The sequence below is a fragment of the Squalius cephalus genome (assembly GCF_949319135.1).
Source record: "Squalius cephalus genome assembly, chromosome: 5".
NCBI classification, from domain to species: Eukaryota; Metazoa; Chordata; class Actinopteri; order Cypriniformes; family Leuciscidae; genus Squalius; species Squalius cephalus.
In genome coordinates, this window is record NC_137126.1 from 32,493,539 (window position 1) to 32,513,039 (window position 19,501).

General features: G+C 37.7%; 1 protein-coding gene across 3 annotated transcripts; it reads right to left on the reverse strand.

Annotated features, from left to right (window-relative positions):
- Nucleotides 1-109: 109 nt before the first annotated feature.
- Nucleotides 110-18,465, reverse strand: ankfy1 (ankyrin repeat and FYVE domain containing 1; the record flags this gene model as incomplete). 3 transcript variants are annotated; one of them, XM_079871954.1, is made up of 25 exons in its annotated part: nt 110-1,384; nt 1,553-1,643; nt 1,732-1,878; nt 2,022-2,146; nt 5,052-5,142; nt 5,231-5,378; nt 5,477-5,653; nt 5,976-6,176; nt 6,322-6,478; nt 7,145-7,263; nt 7,400-7,568; nt 8,084-8,237; nt 8,315-8,413; nt 8,504-8,714; nt 9,279-9,376; nt 9,466-9,665; nt 11,659-11,727; nt 11,854-12,058; nt 12,243-12,408; nt 12,810-12,959; nt 13,424-13,547; nt 14,874-15,009; nt 15,175-15,293; nt 16,135-16,339; nt 18,387-18,465. In XM_079871954.1, the coding sequence occupies 25 exons, from the start codon at nt 18,394-18,396 to the stop codon at nt 1,252-1,254; spliced, it is 3,504 nt and encodes a 1,167-aa protein (XP_079728080.1). In that variant the 3' UTR covers nt 110-1,251. The 3 variants fall into 3 exon arrangements, with proteins under 3 accessions (XP_079728080.1, XP_079728079.1, XP_079728078.1); XM_079871953.1 differs by lacking the exon at nt 18,387-18,465 and adding an exon at nt 18,050-18,129; XM_079871952.1 differs by lacking the exon at nt 18,387-18,465 and having other exon boundaries at nt 16,135-16,400.
- Nucleotides 18,466-19,501: the final 1,036 nt, after the last annotated feature.

Below are 19,501 nucleotides of genomic sequence, written 5' to 3' on the forward strand. Positions count from 1 at the left end.
TAGACAAAAAAGCACAACCTGCATTAAGTACAAAACAGTTGTAGTGGTCAAAAATATTATACATTTATCTGTACAGTTTAACAATACAAATAACAGACTGTGGACTTGGCCCTTTCCCCACCCTCCCCCACAAACAAACCAATCTCCTTTGAAATGTGATCAGAAATGTAAAAAAAACTAAAACTTTGATAAAGTGCACCTGTTAAGCATGGACATGAAAAAGCATTTAAAATATGATAGGAAACATAATGTGACGCATTACGCCACCAAGAAGACTTTTGAAAACGTTAACTGGAATGCATCATTTGGTGATCAGAAATGAATAAAGTGTAATTTATGATGTAATGATGACAATAATAACAGGTTACAAATGTCATGCATATGCATAGTAAGCATATCATAATTCTGCGCTTGTATTTCTGCACCTGTCCGACTTAATAGAATCACAAGTAACGATTTTCTCAAATTTTAGTATGACGTTAACTCTAATGGATCAGTTAAAATAAAGTCCACTGAATATGCAGATTAATACATGATTGAGTGATCATTTTACTAATAACAAACCCAGCAAGGAATATTTCTCCATCTCTCTCTTAGTGTTTTGATTTGAACTCCAGAGAAATGTCCTTGCCTGGATCTCTCCAGAGGTTAAAATGTGTTCAAAACCTAAATCTAACACCTCAAAGACCCTGCACAGTATGATTAAGGCTTCACACTACTTACCTTTTATAGATCCTTTCATATCAAGCAACATTCAATACCAAACAAACTTCCTTGAAATATTGATCGACCAATCTGTAGAAAGTCAATTCGACTGCTGACAGCACGATTGCATGTGGGAATACTAGTCTTGTCATTCTAATGGGAAATGAAGTAATATTTAAATCATAATTGTCCATATAGCACATTAGCCCTGTATAAAACCCCTATGGTTCTTTTTTGTAGTAAATGATACTTGCCCTTCTCAATCACACTTGTTTTTTGTCGGAACTACATTTACATTTGCATCTGCATTCCACTTGTTTTAATCTGGATCCTCGACACATAATATTTTGGTTCTAAAAAGAACTGCTAGAACAAACACATTGTTATGGTTGTATTTTTTCCTTTGACAATAATGGAATGGTTTTGTTCAAGGGCTCTTTCTCTCAATGTGTCTTACTCCATTTCTCCATCATTTTAGTGCTAGGCCCAGCCTGTGAGTTCATACTCAGCTTGGCTGGTGCCCGTCCTTCAAGTTCCTCTAGTGTGTTAGGACACGCCGCCCAATGTCAGCACATCAAAGCAGATGTCGCATACACGCACAGGTTTGTTCAGGTCAAATTTGATGATGGGGATCTCTTTTATAGAGCACTTATGGCAGAGCAGACGCCCACAATGGCGGCTATGAGAGAAAGAAAAAAGACAATAAAGAATGGGTTGTTAGGACAAGGCAAGATGACAAAACATCATAAATGGAGGGAAGAGTTAATATGGTTTGAAAAGAAACAATGAAAGGAGGAAACAAGGTCTTCATTCTTTATAAAGGCAGACAGATTAAACTCATACATACCAGTGATGTTTCCTGGTGGTGACTCCAAACTTGGTTATACATTCATAGCAGTTTGATCCATCACACCACGGGGGCTCTTTGGAAAGCATGTCTTTCAAAACACGATACAAAAGACTAGTTAGGTATAACTACTACAAGCACTGTAAATGTTGTAGAAACACTAAACCTGTATCTTTTACCTAGCAGACGGAACAGAAGCTGCTTAGTGGCAACTTGATAGTTGAAGATGTTGATGGCCTGGTTGTTAGTGACGCCGAGTCGAGCTCCAGCCCTCACGATGGCACGACACAGGTTAGCGTTTCCTTTCATATAGGCCAACAGAAGCACTAAAAGGAGAAAAACATCAACTATCATTGATCCAGTGTTTGTTTCTGACAAGCAAAATGGCATTCTTGTTATTATTAATACAGAACATTATCCATTTAAAAATGCACATTCAGTATAATCAAATCGTTTGTGCTTCACCAACCTGTGTTCCCCTCATTGTCAGGTTTATCCAGGGGATACTCAGGCATGCATTCTAAAAACAGCTCAAAGATGGCTGCTGCGTTCTCCTTCCCATACTGGCCGAGGACATGCATGGGAGATTGACCTCTAGACAAATGAAAATAAGGCAAAAAAAAATTAGCAAATTTAGTGAATGTCCATGAATAATGCACAATTTATTTGAATTCTTTTGTGAATTAAATAGTGTAAATAATTCATAGTTCAGCTATATACACACATACACTGTGTACAGGGTTCATACACATTTTAACCAATACTTTTCCATGACTTTTCCATGACTTTTCCAAGACTTTTTGGCACATTTCCATGACGCCTATGTATTCCTGAAAATGTCAGTCGACATTATAAGAATAAAAATTTGTGTTAAAATTTACCCTCAAAATTAATACCGTACATTAGGGGTGCGCAATATTGACAAAAATATGTCTCGATATTTTCAAAATTTTTCTTGATAATAATTAGATGATATTTTACTGATTGTGTTTTTGTACTGGTATCCTGGCCGGTTTAGGCCTGTTGTTGACAGCAGACTCACGAAGATATTCATATTTTTTATATTCTATGCAGTGGTCAGTTCACAGCAGTGACCGAAATCAACATTTTTATTAAGGGGCAAAATTTGCCACATTCATAGAATTTTGCCAAATTCTAACATTCAAATTAAATTATATTAGAATAACACAGTACGAATGTCAAATTAAATCATTGAATTAAAATCCATCCTTGCAGTGCAGAGGTGACACAGAAGTGGCATCAAAACTGGCATTAGCCTACTATATTTATACTTCATTTACAATTGCATAAATAAAGCTATTCAATATTTAAATGATTTATAATTTTAACTTTTTAATTAAAGGATACTTTAAACATTAAACTAAAACCACCAGTAGGTGGCGGCAAGTCACTGTCTTAATAAGCGAGTTATTGGAGTCATTTATTCAACCGATTCGTTCAAACGGCTGATTCATTCAGAAAAACAAGTGATTGTTCATTGAATCGTTAAAATGATTCATTCAAAACGCGGATTTCATTAAATAAATAAATAAATAATCGATGTCTGTTGGACTACAACTTTATTATGAAATTCTCGTCGGCGATATAAAGTGAAAATTGACAATATTGTGTCCAAAAAGTAACTCGCAATGTTAACTTTATTGTTAATTTAACTGTTGTATAAAATAAATAGCACATTTGCAATTGTGCAAAGGAAAACGGCACTCTTGCTCATGTGATATTCTAATATAACAACATAATATGATATAAATATAAGACAAAAACTCATTTGGGGGCATAACTGCACTGACACATCACGCAGTGAAAGCAAGCATGAGAGACAAACGCGATGTCAGCTCGCACTCGCAGTGCCTCGTACATAGTTAAAACAATGATTACAATATCATCATAGTTCATAGACAACATCGCACACACTCCTAAGAACATATAGAATGAACTCACAATTGAACTGACTTTTACTCATTTTCTTCTCTCCTCTCGCGTGCAGGAGACAGACGTAGGCTAATATTCTGCGTATCGTTTCACATGCGGCCAGAGCAGCAATCCTCTTTCCGCTACATTCTCGACCCACCGGTGCTTGCAAAACTTTAGCATGCTCGTGCCACTTTCCTGCCATTTCAATTAAATTTCTGTCAGCACCGACTTCGCCTCAGCAACATCGCAACAAGTGAATCGGAAGTGAACTGAACGTTATGCCGCCCGAAATAAGGACGTTAAGACAACGCGAAATATTTTTTTTATTAAACAGTTTTTGTATTAATCACATATTATGCTGTGTTAAAAAAAAAAAAAAATCCATGACTTTTCCAAAACTTTCTGGGTCTTTTTATTTTTCCAAAACCTTTCCAGGCCTGGAATTTGCATTTTTCAAATTCCATAACTTTTCCAGGTTTTTTCAAAACGTACGAACCCTGTGTGTATATATTAGTGGTAAAAAGTGGTAAATAATAACTATTTATATTTTACATATAGAGTTTAAAGGTGAAGTACGTAGTTTCTGCTACACTAGTGACACTAGTGAAATAACAACAATTCAGCATATTTTGCAAACACCCCTTTTGTGCATCACACCTCCCCCAACTCAAACATCACAATCACAGCTCTTATGAGTGCTTGTGAAGACATGTCTCAACAGGTATAAGTAAGCTACTTTCAATAAAAGCTCCAACAAATTAGGAATACTTTTTTAGATGTGTAGCTATCACTATGTGCCATGAGTAAGCAATTGAATCGTCTCGCTTATAATAAACCCATCCAACATATCTGAACCGCGCGCATTTCTTGATATGATGCACCACAGCTGTTTGAGGCTGTCTAATTGGGACACAAAGTAAACAATTTAAATTGGAACATTTGAAGACTTCAGATGCAAAAGCCTCCAAGTCAGTCTAACGTTTTTCTTTAATGTTAACATTTTTATCAGGCTCCTATGATAGGTTTCTACCCAAGTACCAACATTTCTGAATGGGCTGAGGCTGGCATTTAGTGAGTTTGAAGCGCAAGTATTTGATGAACGTATACTATGTGCGGAGAGCATTCACTCAATATTATCTCATTTTTGATGCCCCGTTTGCTTTGACGTGTTCATGCCCCGTTTGCTTTGACGTGTTCATGACCCGTTTTATCTTTGAAGGTCTAAATGCAATTTGGCTTCTGTAACCGAAGCTGAATGTCTTTTCCCAAGTGTCAGCCAGGGTCCCACATTGGCTAAACACCCTCTGGCTCAGCCTGCTACAGTAGCCATGCCCTAAACTCACACTATTGGATGAGCTGGAAAGTAATTGACAAATCTGAGCGGACCGCTCTCAATGTTTAGGTGCCTGGGAGGCTCAATGTTTAGACTTTTGGGGGAGATCAACCCATGAATGGCATACTAATAGTAGTCAATGAACAATAAACAGGGTTAAAAATGTATTCTAACAAAAAAAATCGTACATACTTCACCTTTAAGTGTGGAGTAATATATTTTGACTCAAACCTGAGATTATAGGCCTCAGCATCTATGTTGGACTCAGTGAGTAGCGCACGCACATTATTCAGACGCCCCTGCATCACAGCCAGATGAAGTGCTAGAAGAAGGAGATATAAAGAAATGAGTGAAATGGAATTTAGTCATTCAAGAATATTAAATTACATAAGTTCAGCACAAAAGTCTACCATTGTTTCCATTCTCATCAACGGCAGCAAAGTCAACGCCATTCTCGATCAAAACAGAGCAGATTGTGGAAAGGTCCTGTTGTGCAGCGAGATGCAGCGCTGTCTGACGATGCTTGGTCAGCTCGTTTACTTTTGCACCAGCCAGCAGCTACAGTACATCAGAGAAAACAAACATATATGTTTCAGTGTTTGAAAATAAAAAATAAAATAAAAATTCCTCCATCACTTTTATTCTCTTTGCTTTACCAGATTCCTGACAATGATCTCGGATCCTGCCTGCACGGCCAGGTGTAGAGGAGAGAGTTTGGCACTGTCCTGCACTCTGGAGTTGACATTGGCCTGTACGCTAATGAGAAAGAGCACACTCTCTATGTCTGAGTTCTGCACAGCAACATGCAGGAAGTTGCGACCTTTGTTGTCCACCTAGACAGAGAGAGAACATTTATAATATTCAGTGGCTTGTGACGTCACATATCAAAACAATGTGGAGTCATTTCTTGGACAAATCGGAATTTGTCCTCTGCATTTAACCCATTCAAGTTAGTGCACATACATTATGAGCAGTGAGTAATGAACACAAACACACTGCAAGCAGTGGACACATACAGCCAGAGCAGTGGGCAGCCATTCACTGCGGCGCCCGGGGAGCGATTGGGGGTTAGGTGCCTTGCTCAAGGGCACTTCAGTTGTGGGTTATTGAGGGTGAAAGAGAGTGATGTTCATTCATATAATCATGCCCACACACCTGCTCGGCAGCGCCAGGCTCTCTCTTGAGGATGGCTTCGGCAGCCTTGTTGTTCTTGTGGGTCATGGCACAGGCAAATGGCGTCATGCCTTGTCTGTCTCGAATATTCAATCGGATTTCAGGGTGGGAGATGAGCAGCTGGATGATGATGCTTTGCTGGTTGCTGATGGCAACGTGGATCGGAGCACGGCCTTCTGAATCCTGCATGCAGAGAATTGGGCATTGCAGTTTTCAGGACATTTGAAAACAGTGAGTATATGGAACATATCTGCATAAAGCCTTGTCATCAAAAGAAAAAGAGAAGAACTAGGGTGAATGTATGCATCTGCTGTATATCTTTATTAACCTGTGCATTCACATTGGCTCCAAACTCCAAAAGGCACTGCGCCACCTCCTCCAGCCCCCAGGACGAAGCCAAATGCAGTGGGCACTGTCCATCCCTCGCCTCCTCATCTCCCTCACCGTTAGGACCAGGCCTCCTCGGGCTGTTCACATCACAGCCACTGAAAACAAATGTTAAGATCATTTATGATAGGGAAATAAAACTTCTACAGCCACTTTTTGCATAACACGCAAATAATTTGATTCGACTTTTTAAACAATTGACAATTCAATTGTTTTATATAAGCTTTTAAAATCTTGTGTAAAAGCCCCAGTCTTAATTATAGCCTGAATAAAGTGCTGTGGTGATGATGTATTTTTGTAGGACAACCTGAAAGTTAGCATCACCCTGGTTCCTTTGACAAAAATGCAATGGGATTTTTCCATTGGCTTTTGGATCATTGTGAAAAGTGAGCTTGTGACCAACAAAAGTTTATGATTATTACATGTTTTGTTAATTAGGATAATCTTCGCAAATGAACAACTTGTGTGAATATATCTTGAGCTTATGTTAACCACAGACAGACCTTATTTCAAGCATTTAAAAAATAAATAAATAAATAATAATAATAATAAAAAAAAGACAATAGAACCAGAGGTGCCAAAATGCTAACTAGTTTCTGGATTTTTGCCTGCAAAAATATGTAATCCCTGCAGCACTCTATAGGAATGAATCACCTTTTTAGTTGGTGGTTTTTATTGAAAATATAAATTTGATGAATTGTCATACAAATTTTTTTTAAAACACAAATCCTGAAGCAAGAGAAAACAAGGAGAGGTGTACAAACCTGCGTACAAGGAAGCAAGCAGTGACCTCGTTGTTCTCATCGATGGCTCTGTGGAGAAGATTTTGCTGACAGCCTCCAGGCCCTGAACTCCAACAAGTTGCATCACACCCGTGCCTGACCTAATCCAAAAAATACATAACTGACGAATCAAATATACTCATCATAAACAAGCATTATTTAAAAATATGGAAAAACAAGCGTTATGGTATTTAAGAAAACTAATGCTTAAGAAAAAAAAAAAAATGCAGTTCTCACCAATGTGGACGCGATGTCCTCCAAACCATTTTCCAAAGCCAGCCAGAGTGGAGGATCACCCTTCTCATTCACCACTGACATGTCAGCTCCTCTTGTGCAGATGGCGTCCACTACTAAAGGGAGCTGGTTACTGATAGCCAACTGCAAAGCCGTTTGCCCCTCCTGGGTCCTAAAACAAAGTCAAGTCACCTTTATTATACATTACTGATTGTTTCAAAGCAGTTTTACAGCGATGACAGGAAAATTATTCAATGATGCAAACAGTTCATTTCGGCTGTACTGCAAATCTAAAAGAAAATGGTGTCATTGTTCAGCTGAAGTTAGTTCAGTGTTGATTCAATTTCGCTGTAAAGATTATTAAATTAATTAATTTACTCTAAGCATTTCTGCAGAAAAACAGTGTCTAATAGTGTCAGTGCAGTCAAATCAATAATATTGTTGAATATTAGTATATAATATAAAGTAAGATTTGTAGTATTAGGATTTGTTTTCATGATCGAATTATCAGCTATTATATGAATCAACTCGTTCAGCAATAACTATTTGGGGAGACAGAGGGAATGGGATTGATACACACCGCAGGCAGGACTCGAACCTTCATTGCCCACATGAACTCCACAGCTAAACATGTCTAAAGGGATGTCTGCTACTGCTAACCGATGTTTTTTATAGCAGTTCTAGTACCTGACGTTGATGTCGGCCTGGTGCTCTAGCAGGAAGAGGGCGCTCTTGCTGTCCTGTCTCTTTATAGCCATGTGTAGTAGCGTCTGTCCATCAGACATGGTGTCATTAATGGCTGCTCCAGAACCCAGCAGCTGTGCGGCAATAGTGTGCATACCTAGCAATGTAAATAAGAAACATTAAATTATCTGCATGAGCAGTGAGCTCACTGAAGGAGATTTTAGCAGAACCCACCGGTCCAGAGTGCAAGACCCAGAACGGTCTGATCCATGGAGTCTTTCAAACTGAAGTCAGGGATGATCTGCAGGTTGTTGGTGGCATGTAGTGCATTGGCTATGGATCAAAAATAAAGTTATGAATGACAAGAGATGGCACAGCTGCACAGATCAGTATTCAAATCAAACATTCTCCCTCATCCCTCACCTTTCTGCTCTAGTATGACAGACACCACATCTGGGTGGTTGTGAACGATGGCCAGGTGGAGCGGGCTCTGGAGGAAGACTCCTTGGCTCTTCTCGACTCCGTCAGGCAGGGCGCTGTCGGTCTGCAGGTTAGGATTCGCCCCCTGCTGGAGTAACTCCACCGTCAGCCCTGCCAGGCCACAGCGGCACGCCGTATGGAGGGGGGTCTCAGCCTACAAACGAAAATGTGATCATAAGAAATCGCAAGGGGAAAAAGGAATATATAAAAAAATAAAAAAAATAAAAATTTCATTTATGACAATCCACCCCTTTACTACTACTCCTGTATTATAATAATTGCTAGTTAAGAAATTAAGTCTACACATTTTTAAGTCTTAAGCTCAGCAAGGCTGTATTTATTTGATCAAAAATGCAGTAAAAACAGTACGATTTTGAAATATATTAAAATAGAAAACTTAAAATGTAATTTATTCTGATGGCAAAGCAGAATTTTCAGTACGCCAGTCTTCAGTGTCACACGACCCTTCAGAAATCATTCTAACATGCTGTTTTAGTACTCAAAAAACATCTTAATATTATCAACATTGAGAAGAGTTGTGGATCTTTGTGGAAACCATGATGCATATTTTTTCAGGATCATAGCAGAATTTCCATCTTTTAAATTGGTTCTATTTAGTAGTTTTGATGACTACACTATTATTCTAAATTGTGTAAAAGGAATATGCATGTTGAAACATTTGACTGGCAGTGTCTAATAAAAGCTGACATACACACACCCATTTGTTGGTGTGATTGACTTTAGCTCCATGTGTGGCAAGGAAGATAGCGGCTGCTTCACTTCCTGTGATGGCTGCTCTCTGCATGAGGCAGTTACCTGAGGAGGAGATGTCGTGATTAGCAGGTATAAAATGGGTAATGACTAAAGGGACACAAACATTTTATAAAGTGCAAGATGTTTGATACCATTGGAGTCTGGTGCATCAGGATTGCTCCCTCTTTGTATAAGCCTTGCTGCAAAGCTGTTCTCGTCAAATGAGGTTCCATTCACAACAGGAGCTTCGTCCTCAAAAGGGTTCACAGAGGGGTCAGAGGACACAGTGATGTACTGCAGGGCCAGCCACAGTGCAGTGCTGCCTTCGTGATCTTTCAACTCCAGGTCCAATCTAAGCAGGAAGGGGAGGGATTACAGTGTTACAAAAAGGAAACAAGAAAGGGACAATATTACACCAAGAAGGCAGAGGTAACTATCTCCATGTTCAGAACACTAGCTTACTGAACAGTATACAATGTATACTTTTTAAAACATTTTTTATCAGAACACATGAAGAAACAGTGGTTAAGGCAGTCCAAGTCAAGATTACAAATCACATTTTGATATTACATCAAGTTCCTTTATAACAATGGGAGGTGAGATAATACATCATGGGATACACTATCCCACATTAGACTCTTGCATTTATACATTTTTGAATACAAGTTTTAGATCATTCTGTGTATTCCATCCTGATTCCACCTACAGAAAGTAGTTTGGTATTATGCTTTTTCATTACCTTCATTAATAATTTAAGATCATTCGTTTTGAAAAAGAGGGCGAATTCCAATTTGGAAGTGAGCATCCCTGTGCCCTACTAACTCTGAAGGCCAGATCTCTAGAAGTGGGAACTTTGAAGGGAGCAGGGCACTTGCGTGTCATAAATAATGTAGTCGTTTGGAACGCACGTGGCGAAAAATAATGTAATTTCCTCATTATCGTCACCTGGAATGTTACCATGACAAAACAGCATCCATCAGCCCATTAGCTGATCTTACAACAGGAATTTCTTATTATTGCTGTTAATATTATTGTTACTAATAAAAAAAATACATACATGTGTGTGTGTGTATTCCCTATTTGCTCAACTTTAAAACTTGCCGTCTCTTCTTTGGACTCTATATTCATATTTATCTACAATTAAAAACCCCCTGTAGTGAAAATCAAGTTTTTAATGTTTATATGTCTATGTGGTGTTTTTAATATGCTTTAAGACAAACCATTCATAAGTCAACACCATTGTGGAGTATTTCCTCTTTAAAAACTGCAGTGGTCTAAAGACAGTCTCAAAAAAACACGGTTTGAAATCGCTGGTGTTTCTTACATCACAAACTAACTTATAACCAATCACGTCAATGTGCCGATGGGCTTTAGCATATCATTAGAGTCTCAAGAGAAGCCAGGTTATCCCGGTACACTTTTCTGTTGATATGAAAATCAGGTACATTTATCAATATAGCGGATGAATTATGTATATGACGATATTATGATGAATTATATGCCCTTCTCCGCTGACGTTCTGAGTTGTTCAAAGTGTTTCTAAGGATGCTGATTGTTAGAAGGCAGCTGTCTGACTGAGGTGGCGAACGGGAACATGGTTTAACACATTATTAGCTCTTTGACAACATAGTCAAGCAAAAGGCTGATCATATTAATTACTGTTATGTGTCTGACACTATTTCCACTTGCCATTTTGTAGCATTTACTACAATAAAGTTGACAGAGTAGATCAGCTATTCTAAGCACATACAAGTGAGTGGAGGCAGGTCTAAATTGCTTATTCATGGTTCGGCGTATACGTATACTTGACTTATTGAAGCAAGGGTGTGAAGTTACATTCAATCTTTTTTAAGGCATGAATTTTTTTTTTTTAAATAACAAAAAATAAATCACATTTAAACGTTTTTTTCCTATGCCATTTTGGTGATCAAAGAGGATTTTTAAGGGATAAAATTGACTACAGGGGGACTTTAAACATTTCTTACCTATGAAACTTATTTAATCTTCATATGAAATATATGACAAAAATCTGTGCAATATGTCACAAACAAAATTTTAATCATTTTGTTAGTACGTTCTTTATACTCGAACTCTCCCGCCATCTAGCTTTAAAATGAATTGCGAGGATTCACCACCCTGGTTCGTTTACCATAAACGATCAAATTACTAATTTGAAGTGACCATCGTATGTACCCCTTGCTAACAGACTTGTGGAGAGGCCCTTCGTGAGGGGATTCAACTATTCACTTTCGTTTGGAATGGCACTACAAATGGCCAAAGTTCCCTTCAAGGCCACAAAAACGCAGTTTTTCGAATTCGCCCAGATAAAGCCTGTTTAAGCTTACTGTTTGCACTGTAACAGCTGGTTAAAGACTGCTTCATTTCCCGACACCACAGCCTCATGTAATGGCGTCCTAAGAATTAGAAAAATAAAACCAGGTCATGAACACAATGAATAAGCTTTACTCCCAAAAAACATTATTGCAGATATAATCCCGAAACTCTTATTGCAGAAGAAACCCTTGAATTTTATTACCCACCGTCCTTTGCTGTTTTGCATGTTTGGGTTGGCACCAGCTTTGAGCAGAGCCTCAGCAATGTGGGCCATGCCAGCCATAACTTCACCACTGTGTTTCTTAGGGCTGAAAGAGCAGACAAGGTGCAGAGGCGTCTCAACTGCACCCACTGTGGCAGCATTCACCTGTGCAGAGTGACGGATCAAAAAAGTGGAAGCAAATTCATCTCCTAAAGAGAAAGAGAGAGAGAAAGATACAGGATGGGGACAGTATTTAGACCACAAAAAAAAAAAAACTTCTCAAACGATTTACGACAGATCTCAAATTTCAGCCTTTTGTGAGCTAAACGACTTTATGCCAACAAATTCATCATAAAATAATATTCCCTCTGCCCAAATACAAGCGCTCCTCACCTCTCTGGATGGCCTTGTGTAGAAGACTCCAGCCGCTCTGGTCCACCATGTCAACATCTGCTTTGTTGTTGACCAGTGTGGTGGCGATGCTCTCCAGCTTCTTGGACAAAGCCAGATCCAGCGCCAAATCTCCATTATTGTCCAGCTCATTCAGCTTTCCTGGTAACTTGGGGATGAAATGAAAGAAACATTTATCCTAATGAGTTTGCCATGCAATAAACAAGCTTATAAATAGAGGCTAAAACATTTATCAGTGGCTAAAAATGTGCTAATAATCAGGGGCAACACAATGATTATGTTGTAACAATTTAAACAATAAATAGATACATATTGCAAGCGAGTCATTCAAAATATAATCAGTAATATTCATATTTTTTTGTTATTTTTTATACTAGAAATATTTTAGTATGTTGGGTCACTACTAGTTGTCCAATGTAAAACAAAGCAAAACATTAACCATAGAAAAACATCACTTGATATTGATTTCACTACATATAGGACCTTGCACTTTTTATATCAGGGTATATAAAGCAAGAACACTTCTTTGATTCAGTGCTGGCTCTTTACCTGTGCATCCATCTCTATTAGATAAAGGAAGACAACATCTTCTCGTTCTACTTTAATTGCTTTGTGAAGGGGGTATTCGGTCTTGGATTTGATCATTTTATAGAGCAGCTGAGCATCCATGGTACTGAAGTCATCTTTCCGTAGATCATCCTGTTTGAGAGGGTAGAGGAGGTAAATATTAATCCTACCTTCTGCATGAATACACACTCAACAAAAAAAAGAAGAAATTATGCAAATCTCCCTCTGGTCTTTTTCAAGGTCTTGCTCAAGGTCTGCTGAGCTGATACTGATGTGTTTAGTTCACTCAGCAGAGAGCGCGCCTGTAAAACCACCACAATGTTTCCTTTACCATCCCAATCTTAGACATAGCCTTGAGAATCATCACTACTAGGAGCCATAAAGAAGACCCCAAACATCGATGAGGACAAGATCCTGCTGCTTTTAAACAGAGCATTCAAAGGAGGAAGGCTATCTTTCACAGTGAAATTGTCCATTTATTAATTATTATTGATATATTTATGGCAAACAAAATAAAGGTCCAGGCTATGTGCATCTATAGAACAAACTCCCCATCTTTCAAGGATGAGGACGATGGCTCTGTTCTTCTGACTCACCCAGTGACTGGCAATGATCTCTCCACAATAGTTCATCAATGTTGTGGCGTCCAGCTCTTCGGCTGTCTGGTAGAACCTGATACAGTTCCTCACGTTCACTGATGACATCACTCCTTTCTCACATCTGCATTTGAAAAACAATATCTACGTTTAGAGCTCACTTTGTATTCCTTTACATAACATTTCAGTTTTTAAATTAACTAGATATTCATAAGTAGATGTATCATTAAATGCATAATTTCTAATTCTTTTCTCTTTATTTTGTTAAAATGATGACAAAAATTATTACCACCTGACTTCAGACAATATACTTGATACTTTATATAAATTAGGTCCATTTTCTAAATTTCACCTGCTATGAGTTCAGCATCACACATTCTTTTTTATACTGCATGCTTGCATTCAAAGGTTTGGGGTCAGTAACATTCTGTTTTGTTTTTTTAGAAATTAATAATTTAATATTCAGCAGGTATGCATTAAATTGATCAAAAGTTACAGTAAAACATTTATAATGCACAATGGTTTTTACAACATTAAGCAGCACAGCTGTTTTCAACTGATAATAATAAGAACTGTTTATTTAGCACCAAATCACCATATTAAAATGATTCCTGAAGGATCATGTGACACTTATGATGCTGAAAATTCAGCTTTGCCATCACAGGAATATATAACATTTTACAATATATTACAATAGAAAACAGTTGTAATATTTCACAATATAACTGTTTTTACTGTATTTTTGCCAGCCTTGGTGAGCACAAAAGATTTACCGACCACAAACATTTAGACAGTAGAGTATATATTTCCTGTCACAACCATGCTGTGTCAACTCACAAACTGATTTTAATTGCAATATTATTTATGTTATGCAAGCCCTGTTATCCAAAATAATATGTGACATATAAATGTCAGACATATTTTTCTGTTCTGCAGTCCCAGTGCTCAAGAATAAAAGCTGGTCATTAGCATAAAAGCACCACACATATAGGCTGTTTGCTTGCCATTAAGCAGCTGCTTTTATCCAAAGAATACCTATTGACAGGAGAGGACTCAAGGGCAGAGTGGTGATGGGGCATCACTGCAACTCTCCAGTTTAACTAGAAGCCTCTTTCAAGCAAATGGCAGGTAAAAGAGCATATGCTTTCAGGGAAATGTCTATTTAATTTGATGAACATGACCAGAGTGAGAAAAATTATGGCGTGATGCATATGCAGGATTAATCATCAAGTGTAGCATTCATCACCAAAATCATTCATGTTCCACATCAATCCAAGCTGAGGGGTGCTTTTTATTATTGTTTTATTTTTTACTTTTTACTTGTAGTTGATATTCTTACATATTGAGTGACCGATAAGAGCAGTTACATGGTGTTTTTGTTGGTGAAACACTATGAGATGTAAAGCTGCAACATGAGTCATAAATGATTATTCTAAGGGACCGTTCCCACCTTTCACGCAGTAGATTGAGCTGGAAGCGGTTGGCTAACTTCATCAGGTCGATGAGGAAGCCGTCGTCCCCACTCAACTCCAGATCATCTGTGTACGCCCAGCGCAGCATTGCCATGGCAACCTCTGGTTTGGCATCTAGAAGTCACATGGGGATGTACAGGAAAGAATCCAACAAGTTCAGTTTTGAGGGATTACTGCTGCATACTGCATTAGAACAATAAGGAGAAAAAACAGCCAAACATAATCTAGACATCCTACGTTTCTAGTGCAGGTTGTAGGAAACAGAGAAGCCATTGTTACCTGAGAGGTCCAGTTCTGTAGTGGAGGCCATGTTGGCTGAACTCCAGATTTCACTCCGAGCAGCCAGCACGAATTTATGAGCACTGAGCCTCTGATCTCCAATCTTCACCTTCAGATCGCTAGGAGAAAAAAAAAGACTTATGTGGTCATACTGATTTTACACAGCATCTCTGTGAAATATGCAGTAATCAGCTTCCATATCATTTGACGCATTAGTCTAATGTATTATGCATTGGTCTCAGGGGGGTCAGATCTGAGACAACAGTCCAGGCTCAAATCTCAGACAGGTCATTCTGTAACCTCATAAGTGGTGCAATAAAAAGAAATACAACTGTAATAGAACTTCTTAACTTTACAGACCCAGCAGACATATTAAAAACCTTTCAGCCAGCTTTTATACACTGAGAAGCAAAATGAAACTGTAAATCATAACTTGTATAATTTGGTGGAAGCAGAAATTGAAATCAGGACAAAGCCACAAACAAGCTTACATACTGTATTTCAATTACAATGTGCATCTTATAAAAATGTCAATTGAATTTGGACTATTTTCATGACAATTAAATACATTTAAACACCGGTTTCCTTCTCAATACAGCAACACAACAAAAAAACAAGAAATATTTTATTTAAATATGCAAAAAATTACTGAAATATAATATTCATATTTTTAATTATGTGTGTGTGTGTATGTGTATACATAGCTTGAGCCTTGATGGTTAAAAAAATCATTTGGGAATTATAATTTTTGCATTGGCATTGCTAATAAGAAAAACTATCACAGTAAATGCAATTTTCTTTTCACAAACATATAGCCTATATTATATATAAAAAATTTTTTTTTTTTGCAAAACATCTTTCTTTTTCTTATTTCTTTTGCTTCTGGGGTTAAATATGACCTGAACATTTCGTGGTTAACATTCATCTAACAGTATGTGAGCATTCATGTCCAGCTCTCACCTGTACTGCTCTTGCTGAAAGAGGTCAGCCACGATGGCCAGCAGGCGGCTGATGAAGGAGTCACTGGCCTGGGACACAGAGCCGGGGAGAGAGGCCTGGGCAGCCAACACAGAGCACCGCCTGTCTGTCTCCACCAGCTTCTGCTGCATCTTCACATACTCCTGCCTCAGCAGAGCAAGGTGCTTCTGCAATTTCTGCACCTCCTCTGCAGGCATGATGGAAACGATGAAGAGAGATGAGTAGTGGAACAAAAGGAATGAGCACATGGAGAACAAGGAGAAAATAAGGGTAAACAAATAAGAATAAAGCGTCAAATGTGATGGGTAGAGCAAAAGGGAAGTGGAAATGCCATGTAGACGAGAGAAAGAGGGACAAAATACAGATTTCACATGAAAACTGCTGACACAGACAGACTTCCTGAGCACGCTCACGGGAGGAGAAGTGGACCTACGACATGTGAGCAAAACTGCCTTTACATGTTACAAGAAGTTAAAACTTTTAACATGGTCCGATTCATGATAACCACAAACGCAAAAGTTAATATACAACCTTGATCAGTCTCATTCCACTCAAACCTCAAAATAACAACTTTAAACTCGCCATCTTTAATGTGGTAATTGCCTTGGATCTGTGACTAGAGGATTTCACAGCTTAACCTACATTCCAACACAGCCGCTTCCTTCCTCTTTCCTTGAATTTATTTCTGTTCATCTCTCCAGAATGCTGAGGCTACACTTTTCCTTTGCTCCACATAAGCTCAGGTGCTGAGAGAGCTGGTCTAGTAATGTCTTACCATTTGACATCTAGGAAAATCTTTGAATTCTGCGTAAAAAAAGAAAGAAAGAAAACCCCAGCAAGCTAGCCAGCGCCTTGTACTGTATAAAATTCCAAAGCTGTAAATTTTGTGAAAAGAAAAGTCTACCCTGTCATTGCACACCATTAAACCCGTGTGTGTGTAAGCAAAGATTTAGAATGTTTTCAGTTTAATATGTGAGCCATTTGTCTTCAGCCTAGATTCAAGAATCCAGAATGCTGAGCAATCAACAACTCAGAGACGTCAAATAGGTCCCATAAAGTATTTAAAAAGCTCATCAGCCAATCAGATGACAGGAAACCTAGTGAAGCAATAATCTGCTTGCATCACCAACAAGCATTAACACGAATTTTAACAACTCATGAATTACTCAATTAACTCAGATTAAGAATAAATCATTCTAAAGAAATTGTGCAATTAATATACAATAAATTGTTCTAGCAGTTTACTAATTCGGAAATTGGTACAGAAAATTAGGTACACAATATTACCAAGATAACCAACCATGGCTTTAACCAATATGTTTGTCACTGTTACATGGTTGTGTTGATACTACAATAAAACTTCTCCAGCCTGTTATTAGCCACCCCATCTTTAAATGCAAAGTAAACCAAAATGACTGAAAGACAACTAAAGTGTTCTTACGCTGTTTGAAGGCAATTCCACTTAAATTTATTATAATTTTACAACATGTTGTTGAGGGAAGATAAAGAAGGGAGATGTCACACATCAGCTGATAAAAGTAACGTTAACGGTTACAAACGCCTGCTGCAACGTCACTAGCTGTTAAATGCAATCATGATATGAATGTTATTTATAAAAAATCAACAAGGCAGAGCTATAAAATTATTTTCTACTGTTATTATATATAAATGTCGAGTTATATTCAATTGTATCACACATACTACATTAAACGGAGCAATGTATTGACAGATTTAATCATCAATTTGCAAAGCCAGATGAATTACTCATTCAGGGACAGGGTGATGAAGACTGCGACAAAAGACTAAAAAGGGAAAATTCTGATTAGAAATGGCTTGGGAAAAAAACAGCGCAAAATGAGAATACAGGACGACAATGTCTCTAAAATCAACCATTTACCTTTCAAAAGCATAACGTTGTATGATCTGCGCTAAATGCAGCTGAATATATCATTCGAAAAAGGATTCATTGGATATCTCTTTACACGAGAGCTCAAATCACCCGGCGAATTATTACTACCACCGCCCAGCCCACCACCTGACTTGCAACCAGCTAGGCTGGACACAAATCTATGTAATAAAGTGGTTCATTTCAGCGTTATGCAATATTTATCACCAAATGGCTGTGGTGATAACACTTAAATGCAGTATTAGGCCTATCCATCGAGTAAAGAAATAACAGCTGTAGGTGTTAAACAGAAAGGGCGTGAAAAATAAGAAAGAAACCATCCTCATACCTTCTGCCATGTTGGATCCGTGGCTCGTCGCCTAATATCGCGAGAGAGCGCGGGAGGTAGGGTATGATTTGGGAGGAGCGTGCTGGTGGAAGCAAGCAATGACCCAAAGATACATTACGTTTGTAAACATTAGTGCATTTTTTTTTTTTTTTTTTTAAGTCTGTGTGGCAAGGAAACCAATTGTTACACGGGGTCTTTATTATTCTGTAAATACGGGGTCTTTATTAATTCTGACCATCAGCCTGTGTGTTACTGTTCCTCAAGGCTGTTACAGATAAATTAGGGATAAGGAATTATATTTATATAAATGTCCTATTTGGCACATTCACAAACCCTTTCTAAAAATAGGGCCTAGTCTGTTGTATAAAAGTCTCAGTAGACCTACATGGCACCTGCACCATTGAGCATGTTAAACTGTTGCACATCCAAATGCACATTTTGTTACAATTCAGTTGTCCTTATGATGGCCAATCAATTGTCCTCCTAAGCAGTGTTGTTATTGTTAGCCAACACAAAAATTATTCAAACTATTTTTTATAAATTAATATAGATGAAAAGCTTAAAAATAAAATGACAAATATTTCCTCAGCAACTAACTGAAACAAGTATAAGCACTAAAATGATTTTATCTTAAAAATAAAATTTAAGCTATATAGAAATATAACAAAACTAATAACAAAGCATGTGAAACTACTTAATCTAAAATAAAAATATGAAAAATAAAACAAATTTAAAATATAAATACTATAATAGTATATAAATACTAAAATCACACTGGCCCAAATAGATGTTTTTAAAACTACAGAAAGGTAGATACACTTTTTACCTAGTGGTTTATAAGACTGCCATGTTCTGAGAAAAATACTTGGCTACACTTTATTTTAAGGTGTCATTGTTACAGTGTAATTATACATTTAAGTACTGAGTAACATTAATTAACTACATGTACTTACTATAGGGTTAAGGTAGGATTAGGTTGAGGGTTAGATGCATGTAATTATGCATAATTTACTGTTATTACTCTGGTAAGTACATGTAACATATGTAACAAGGGCACTGTAAAATAAAGTGTTACCAAACATTTTTAATAAAAAGCAAATACATTTGTAGTTATG